General features: G+C 47.7%; 1 protein-coding gene across 2 annotated transcripts; it reads right to left on the reverse strand.

Moving 5' to 3' along the window:
* Positions 1–724: 724 nt before the first annotated feature.
* Positions 725–9,514, reverse strand: coro6 (coronin 6). Of its 2 annotated transcripts, none has more exons than XM_086012521.1 (11): positions 8,384–9,514; positions 6,048–6,247; positions 5,775–5,897; positions 5,492–5,621; positions 5,224–5,402; positions 5,030–5,149; positions 4,778–4,882; positions 4,548–4,693; positions 4,396–4,453; positions 4,095–4,322; positions 725–3,866 (listed from the first exon to the last, which is right to left on the reverse strand). In XM_086012521.1, exons 2-11 carry the CDS (start codon positions 6,243–6,245, stop codon positions 3,744–3,746), a joined length of 1,410 nt encoding a protein of 469 aa, XP_085868647.1. In that variant the 5' UTR covers positions 6,246–6,247; positions 8,384–9,514; the 3' UTR covers positions 725–3,743. The 2 variants fall into 2 exon arrangements, with proteins under 2 accessions (XP_085868647.1, XP_085868646.1); XM_086012520.1 differs by having other exon boundaries at positions 6,048–6,291.
* Positions 9,515–9,595: the final 81 nt, after the last annotated feature.

The raw sequence follows: 9,595 nt of genomic DNA on the forward strand, positions 1-9,595 counted from the left end.
TTATTTTCCATTTTTAATTCTAAAATGAAATTAAATCGAATACAGCACGTGACACAAATCGAAATACGGCTCGGATATCTGTTTTAGATTCCCGGAAGTTTTCACCGAAAGCATTTTTCCTAGTGACCAGGAGATGACGACAGCGTAGCGCCTCAAGACGATATCGTGAACTGTATTGGAACCTGGAAGTAAGGATGCCTCAATCCAGGCAGCTCAGACGATATATAGTAAGGGTATATATATATATATAGTAAGGCTTTTTTTTGCCGAAAAGAAATGACAATCTTTATTTTGCGAAAAAAATGACAATGAGTAAGAGTATAGTAAGGCGTTTTTTTGCGAGAAAAAAAAATATATATGTGTAGTCAGGGTAAGGCGTTTTTTGCCCCAAAAAATGACAAGCTTTTTTTTTGCGAAATGAAATGAATTTTTTTTTGCGAAAAAAAAAGACAATTCATAGTAAGGGTAAAGCGTTTGTTTGCTGAAAAAAAAAGAAATTTTTTTGGGGCGAAAAAAATGACAACATATAGTAAGGGTAGAGTAAGGCGTTTTTTTTGCGAGAAAAAAAAATGAACGTGTGTAGTCAGGGTAAGGCATTTTTTGCCCAAAAAAATGACAATCTTTTTTTTGCGAAATAAAATGACAATTTTTTTGCTAAATAAATGACAATATATAGTAAGGGTATTGTAAGGTGTTTTTTGCGAAAAACAAATGACAATGTATAGTAAGGGTATAGTAAAGCGTTTATTTGCTGAAAAAAATGACAATTTTTTGGGGTGAAAAAAAATGACAATGGATGGTAAGGATATGGTAAAGCGTTTTTTTGTGAAAAAAAATTACAATTTTTTTTGCAAATAAAATGTCAATGTATAATAAGGGTATAATAAGGCGTTTTTTTGCGAAAAATGAACATGTGTAGTCAGGATATAGTAAGGCGTTTTTTGGGGAAAAAAATTACAATCTTTTTTTGCAAAACAAAATGACAATTTTTTTGTGAAAAAAATTACAATATATAGTAAGGGTATAGTAAGGCGTTTTTTTGCGCAAAAAAAATGACAATCTTTTTTGGCAAAGAAAAATGACAATATATAGTAAAAAAAATATATTTGCGAAAAAAAAAAATTGACATTTTTTGTGAAAAAAATGAAAATGTATAGTAAGTCGTTTCTTTGCAAAAGAAACGACAATGTATAGTCAGGGTATACAGTAAGGCATTTTTTGCGAAAAACGACGTAAGGGTATAGTACGGTGTTTTTTGCGAAAAACGAGGTAAGGCTATAGTAAGGTGTTTTTTGTCATTAAAGATATATGGAGAATGGGCAGTCTTGCTTTTCAACTCTCTACTGGCTGAAAGAATAGAGTCGTCAGATCATGACGTTCCGAGACTTTGAAGCAAATTCAGCGTCAGCGTATAGAGGTCCCATTCCGGCGGCACCAACGGGTTAAACAGGTCGTGCGTGACCTTGCATTTTCCCGCAGCTTACTCACTGTTGTCATTGCCATTAACTGAGCAGACAAGCTGTCACAGTTTCCAACTCTTTCCAACGGAAGAAGAAAAACTCAAGGAAGGTGACTGACGGCGCATCGGCGGCTCAACGGCTGACTCGGCAAAATTTGTCTTTCCTCTTTCAGGGCCGGTCGGGCAGACATATCGCCCGCTTTGGCGGTTTTGAGCATCCTGCTGCTTCAAACTGGAGCTCAGGGATTTGGAATTCTGCCAGGAAGTTCAAGGAATCACCAAGAAATCACAGAGGAAGCCATTTTGAACCTCACCGTCCAGGTGTGCCGTGCGCTGGCCGAAGCCGAGGGCATCGACTTCATCCTTCCCGTGAGATTCCTTCGCAGCTTCCACTTTTTAAAATTCTTTGTTGGCATGCCTGTGTGAAGCTGGTCTCGGCAGAAAGGGATTTTCGGAAGGGTTTCATTGGCTGGAATTGAAACCAATGATGCATCTCGGATTGGACTGCAAATAAAAACACTTGTGTTCAAAGGAAGTCGACCCAAACACATTTTTTCAGGAATATGTTCTATGCAGGCCCACATTGCGTTTGTGGAATAAGTTAATCCACTTGTTTTTAGCCATCTGTGGGGGCGGCCATTTTGTCACTTCTGTTGATTGAAAATGACATCACAACTACTCAGGGATCAGGTAATAAGAGATGGCTAAAAAGGGGTGGGTCTTGCTGCTTAACTCATATTCCACAAACGCAATATTCATCAGAATGCCGTGTTTCAACTAGAGGGCCTGCTGGGAACATATTCTTGAAATAAATGGGGTTGAAGTCAATTTCGATTGAATATCTTCCTTTGATTCCCGAATACGATTCTTTTCCTGTAAAATACAACAGTTGAACGAGACACCGAAGACGTACAACGAATAAGGTATTTGAATTTTGGCTGTGCAAAGTGCGCAAATGATTTCGGATTCCTCCAATGAGCCGTCAAGTCACTTTTTTCGAGACAGTGACTCTCCTCTAAGTTTGGCTGCTACAGGAAGTAAATAAAACTGAGTTAACTGTTTTTTTTTGGAGTGCAGTTAAATTAATCTCCATAGTTAATGCTTGAACTTTGACAACCTTAATACATAGTAAATGACGAGACAAGATTGAATGTCGTCCAGGCAAGTGCAGCCACTTTGTCGACGATCTGACGGCAGGCGGCGGAGGAGACGAGGGGGAGTTGAGTCTCTCGGGCCTTCGGGTACGCTCCGCCGATATCAATTTTTTTTGGTTTCTGAAGTTGCGGAAGCAAAATTGAGCAAGCGCACTGGATTCTGTTGTGGAACCAGGGGCGGAGCTATGGGCGGAGATATGGGCGGGCCTGGGTGCCCACAGGCCCACCCAGATCGACAGACTGCCCAAACTGTGAGATTCGTGAAAAAAAAATATGCTTTTAAATTTTGGGGTATGAAATTATTTTTGAAATTAATTAGTTTCATTTTTTTTTTTTTTAAATTGTATTTAATATTAAGAATGGCATAATTGTGGTTGTCTAAGGAAGATCGGAACTTCGTATTATTCAATTTGTCAAGAAAAAAAAAGATTTATAAAAAAAACGCGCTTCCTCCAATCATGCACGATTTTTGAAAGATTGCTTTTAACCGCTTTGCAGTATGAAACTATGAATTTGTCCGACTACGGTGTGCTGCTGATTTTTTGGGGGAAAACTTTTTCTACCACTGTGAGAAATAAGCTAAAATAAAAAAAAAAGTACCTGCTGACTACTGAAGCCACACTGCAACTTGTGAAGAACCAGTGGAAGAAAATTGTCCTGCAAATTGTTGCAGCACATGAAAGAATGGGGTGGGGGGGGGGGGGGGGGGGTAACCCCCAAAACTTTATTTTGACATTGTATCTCGAACACTTGGCTAACGAGTGAACATTTTCTGTCCTTTGTGTCTATTTACACGTCATCAAGGCTTGTGAGATGAGCTGACTCTGCAAATTAAAGGCGTGTTATTTTATCAAACTTTTTTTGCTGCTGCATTTTCCAAGCAGGAAGTTGTTTGTCCCTTTTTGGTTGACTTTGCCAGCGTAGCGTGTCCGTCAAACCTCCAACCCTTGTCCCCGTTTGGAGCAAAAGACTTTTGACTGTGTCGCGTTCCGTTGTCCTGCGCTGGCGATTGTGACTCCGGCACGTCCCTACCTCGGCGCAACCGTGCCGCGCGGCCGCCGCGGCCGCCGCGGCACTCGGCAACCGTCCCGTTAGGGCCGCTCCTGGAGGGGGCGCCAGAGCGCAGCCCGTCAGGCCGTCCCGTTGGCGTACTGGGACAGTTTGTTCTCCAAGTCGCAGATTCTCTTCTCTTGAGACAACACCGTCGCCTTCAGGTGCTGGATCTCCTCCAGCAGCCTCCCCAGCAGCTCGGGCTGCGCCAGGAGATGGCGGGGGCGGTGAGGGGGCGGGGTTAGTGGCACAGGGGGGACAAGGAGAGGAGGACAACGTTAGAAAGCAAGTGAGAAAAGGAAGGCGGCGCAGAGGCATCGAAACGGGAACGACGGCGGCGTCTGTCACTATGGCAACGGGGAAGGCGCAAACAAACATCACGGACGAGACTCGATTGTGCCGAAAAAGCGGCGCGGAAGCGAAGGGCTGACCGGCAGGCTGGCGGCATCGCAGGTGGACATGCTGCGGCGGGGGGCGGGCCTGGAGTCCAGCGGGTTCTTCCGGGACACTTTGAGCTCGCGGCTCTTTGGCGGCACGTAGCCCTCCTTCATGGACATCAGCACGGGGTCTTGGTCGCGGCCCTCCAGCCACTCGTCGGGCTCCAAGGCGGGCTCCGGGCCGGCCGTGTCCGGGTACAGGTCGTCCTGGAAGAGGTCCGACTGCACGCCGCGCGCGCGCGCGCAAGTCAGCAAGTTTGACGGCGGCGGAGGACCGGGGAGGGGCGGGACTTACTTTTCGGGGAACGGTCATGGTGATTGGCTCGCACTTCTTGTCGTGCAGCTTGTACAACCTTTGGGCGCAAACGCAAGTCGTCAGCGTTGTCGGATTGCTTTTTTTTTTTTTTTCTCCCCCCCCTTCTAGCGCGCGGCGTTTGCCGGCCTCACCTGGCGATCTCGCACTTGCTGACGTCCACGCCCCTCTTGGGCATGAAACCCATCCCCCGCTGCGGCTCTTTGCTGCTGAAGGTGTTGAGGTAGTGCACGTAGGGCGGCTCCTCCGTGATCTCAAAGTAGCGGATGCTGCTGTCGCCCTGCGCACGCGCAACGCCGTCAATCCGCACGCGGGGTCTCTCCCCGCCGCAACACACCTGACCCAAATGATCGACGCCCGTTACCTTGCCGCACAAGTACACCATGTTGGCGTCCGGGTCGTAATACGGCAGCAGGACGCCGTTACTCGTGTCCAACTCCAACAGTGCGATTGGCTCCTCGAAATTGGTCTGAGAAAGACAAAAAGAGTTTGTTCCATTCGGAACCGCTCATGTAGACCACACATTTCATCCCGCACACAACGTTGTTGCCGTTGCGTAACAATTTCACCCTCAGCATTTCGAGTTCCGTCCGAGTGGGTTCCGCTCGACACGTACCGGGTCCCAGAGTCCGAGCTCCCTTTGGCTCATCCTGGTGAATCCTGTGGTGAAGATGTTCCCGTCTCTGGTGAAGATGGCTCTCATGGGTCGGATGCCCTCGTGAGGAGCCAAGCGTTCCTGGGGGGGCGGGTACCGTTTTTCACGTTAACACCGGCCTCACTGGCTCGGTCGCGGCGCTCGCCGCCACTCACCGCCACCACGTCGGCCTTGCGGGGGTCGCAGACGCGCAGGCGGCGGTCCTTGCAGGTGGTGCAGAACAGGCTTCCGTTCCTGTTCCAGCTGATGCTGTAGATGAGGTCGGGGTGGTCGTCCATGGAGATGAGCGGCTCCCCCGTTCCCACGTTCCACACGATGACCAGGTTGTCGCTCGCTGCGAAGAGAGCGCCGTGTTGGCACAATGGCGTCCGGCGCCTCTCGTGCGCGCGCGCGTGCGCGTGCGTGCGTGTGCGCGTGTTGTACCCGCAGTGAGTAGTATGTTGCGCGTGGTCGGGTGCCAGCTGACGATGCCAACGCGCTTGGAGTGACCCTCCAGTACCACAATGGGCTCAGTGAGGGGGCGTATCAGGGAGTGATCGGGAATCTGCCACACCTGCGGATGGCACAATTCCACCAAAAAAACAAAAAAAAACAAAAAAAAAAACATGAGGAAAAAAACAGAGAATCCAGAATCCACGCACACACGGCAGCGGATTAAAGATGAAAAGCGAAAGCGCGTCGCTGCCGATGTATGCGCATTGGTTACCATAGCGGTGCAGTCCTCCGAGCCGCTGGCCAGCACGTTATCGTCATGGGGACACCAGTCGATATCGAGCACGGGTCCAGAGTGTCCGATGACCAGAGGGTAGTTCTTGTCCACGCGACCCATCTGCAAAACACACACACAAAAAAAAAAAAAAAAAAAAAAAAAAGAAATCAGCTCAAGACCAAGGTCGAGATTGAACCTTCGAGAACGCGAGTCCTTCATTTGGATGATGGATGTCCCATCATCCAAATGTGTACTTTGCCGCGTACTGACCTTGGCGAGGGGAATGACCAGGAAAGCTCCGCCCCCGCTAGACTCCACGATGACGGCCAGGAACTTGGGGTTGACGGCGCAGAAGGAGCTGTCCCAAGTCACCTTGGAGACGCGGATGTCATCGTAGCTCTGGTCGGCCTTGACGGTCTGGCCGAAGACGTGGCGGAACTTGCTCTGCCGCACGATGCTGCGACTCATGGCTGCAGGGGGGGTGGGGGTGGGGGGTAGGGGGGCGGGGCGGAGACTGAGGAGGGGATGGAAGTCACAGACAACAGCGTTCAAAACCCGTCACCGCAGAGATGTGCGCACGCGCTGAGCCTCTTGCGGGAGCTTCTGTAGCTCAGCTTAAAAAAAAAACAGGTCAGGTGATTGGCGTTACCTGAGCCCTGAGCAACGGTGATCTCATTTTCAGTAAACAGAACTGACAAAATGGCCGCCTCCGGAGATAGCTAAAAACGAGCGGATTAACTCTTATTCCACAAACGCAATATTTATCAGAATGCCTTATTTCAACTAGTGGGCTTGCATAGAACATATTCTTGAAAAAAAATATATGTTTGGGTTGACTTGGTCTTTAAAGGCTTATAAAACTGCCACATAGATGCTACGCCTTAGCCCGTCTACGGCAGGGGCGGAGCCATGGGTGGGCCCAGATTTACAGACTGCCCACCCAGTGAGATTCATGAAAAAATAGATACTTTTACATTTTAATGAATTTGTGTGTGTGTTTTTTTTAACTGAATATCAACAATGGCATAATTGTGATTGTCTAAGGAAGATCTGAACTTCATATTATTAGGTTTGTCATTTCATTTGAATATATGATGTGTCGGGGACAGGAGGATTGCGCGAAGTGAGAGAAATATTCAGGCCCACCCTGATTTTTCCAGACCCACCCATTAGCCGTGTTCTGGCTCCGCCCCTGGTCTACGGTGTTTCCTATTATGGGTTAGCATTAAGCTAGCAATCTTGTGTGGTTGTTTGAAACACGCAAGCACTTTTGTGTCTTTGGACACTAAAATTCAGCCGGGAGCAGTGGCAAATAACTTTACGCCTCTTTTGGGGACAATGGTCAAACTGCTACTTTTGTCGAGGGAGTCCAGTTGATTTCAGTGGCGACAGACAGCGCTCGCATCGCAACGAGTTACTCGCAAGTCGAAGCAACCCGAATGACGGCGCATAAGACGAAAAACGCCAGAGTGGAATCGCTCGTATGTCAAGGCACTCGTTTGCAGATACGCACTCGCACTTTCGTTAGTCGCGCTGTTTGCTTCGCGTGCTTACTACAGCCGTGTTTGTGCAAAGCTCGTTCTGGCACATGATGTCCTGCGTCGTTCCGCTGTACGTGCCCGAATTTATTCCTGTTATTTGTTTTTTTTTTTTGTCTTTTGTGCATTTTTCGGGCATATCTGTCTTAATTGTGTCTATTACATAAAGTGTCCCGAGACGCCAACGTTAAAGATAGCCTGTATCAGCGCTTGTTCGAAGTTGAGATATTTATAGACGATTGTCACCAGCTCACGCTGACCTCAACACAACAAGAACACGCGCACGCATTAGCAGCAACACACACGGCGACTAAAACAGAGAGATGAAATCATCCTTCGGACATTTGATGGCTCAAAAGGCTTTGCATGCGATCGTGTTTGGCAGTACTCAAGTGTTTCGCAACGTTCAACAACATCGGTCAAACATTGCACACGTCACCTTCGCCCAGCAGCTGTTAAGCGCATTGAGATCAATTACGTGATTGATTGCGGCTGCTTTCGTGTGACTATTTCCTGCTCTTTGCTAAACGAGACATTTGCGGATCATTTCGCCCACTGTGTGAAATGAATGGAGCGAGTTGTGGAAGAGAGAGAAATATTCACGCTCGAGGAAAAGTCTCAGGTGATGAGGTTGCTCCTCCCCCTTTCCGGCGTACGCGAGTGCCCCCTTCCTAATTTAGACATGCGAGTGTATGGCCGCGCCACCATGCCAGACCTTGGTCCAAAATAGTCCTCGGACTGAGCCGGTCCACTGTGATGCGTTCACGCCCACGCACGGCACGAGTGTGCACATTCTAGCAGAGAGGGGGCATCAATGCAAGAACTTCCTCACTACTTTGGAAGTCAAGTCCAGTTTCTTTCATTTCATCACTAAAGAGTCTCAGAGGCCTTCCCACGCCCACAGTGGACAAAAAAAAAAAAAAAAAAAAAAGGCAATGTGAGCTGATCTCGACGCCCCGACGGGGCAAAGCAAAACTCGCAATTTGAAAAGTTTGCCCCGAACACTAACCCTTGCCCACAACAAATTTGTCAACGCGCACGCGCAGGTAGTCCACAAAGAAAGCTCACCTGAGGTTTTGGGGAGACCCCTCTGCCCCGACTGCTTGTGGTTCTGGTTGTGATTCGTCAAGCGCTGCCTGGTGCGGGCCGGCTGAGGCGACTGCGTGTGTCCTCCCCACACAAAGACAGAAGAGGGGGCGATAGCTGGACACGAGTGGTTGGGGGGGGGGGGGGGGGGGGGGGGCGGGGGTATTAAGTGACCATCTATTTTGGAAGCAGCTTCTTGTGTTCGGGGAAAGGGGACGTCACTTGTCCGCGGGCCTGCAGGAGGTGACACTCAACACAAGCTGCTGAGGATGCTGCTGATGACGATCAGCTGCGAGATTCGGCCCGGCAACAGGTCGCGTACGGCGATACACCGGGCAGTTAAATGATCAAGAGTCATGAATGTCGCCCGACCCTATTTTTTGGGTTGTTTTGTTAAAAAAAAAAAAGAAAAAAAAAACCAATTTAGGGGTGGGGGTTGTTTTGTACAAGACGACCCAGAAAGTTGAGGTCAAATTGACCCAAGTAGTGGTCTTGGTCCCTTGTAGCAGTGTTTCCTAACCAGGGGTACGTGGAAACATTTAAAATCTGCCAACACACCGAGCCAAAATCACAGCAGCCATGTGTCGACTCAAATTAAAAGCTCAGATAAGTGATGAAAAGAAAGTCAAACTGCTACGTTACATTTTTTTTTTTAACGTGAAATAAAACGGGTCAACTGTGCCGGCACTGGCACGGTACTGACGCTTCATTAGCATTCATTTACTCTATGGCGCTACCAAGTGGTCAATAAAATATACTACAATCCTGCTACACAAGTACAGTACACCAGATGAAAATTTTGAAATGCTTGTATTATCCAAGAATGTGCCAATCTGGCGAAATTAAACTTCACGAATCACTGAGGCTTTCCGGCCAATTGCTTTGCACATGCTTTTACGCAATCTTGCTTCATTTGCTCTTTGGCGCCACCAAGCTATGAACTACAAGTATATGAAATACGATCATAGGCTCAACAGATACTAAATGAGCATAAGTAGCAGTATTGCAGTGTTAGCAGTAAGCGTGTTGTGCAAACAATGGAAGTAATAAAACAATTTGTTTATGAATAGCCCTAAATCAATTTGAATTTAAAACTGAAGATCAAAGGAGGATCGATTGCAAGCGTGTCACTCTATCCGCTGTGCCAAACAAGCACCGGGGACCGAGGACTGCAAAAAGTACAAAAAGTAAAAA

The sequence above is a fragment of the Filicampus tigris genome, chromosome 17, assembly GCF_054856515.1.
Source record: "Filicampus tigris isolate MCC_2025a chromosome 17, RoL_Ftig_1.0, whole genome shotgun sequence".
Taxonomy (NCBI): domain Eukaryota; kingdom Metazoa; phylum Chordata; class Actinopteri; order Syngnathiformes; family Syngnathidae; genus Filicampus; species Filicampus tigris.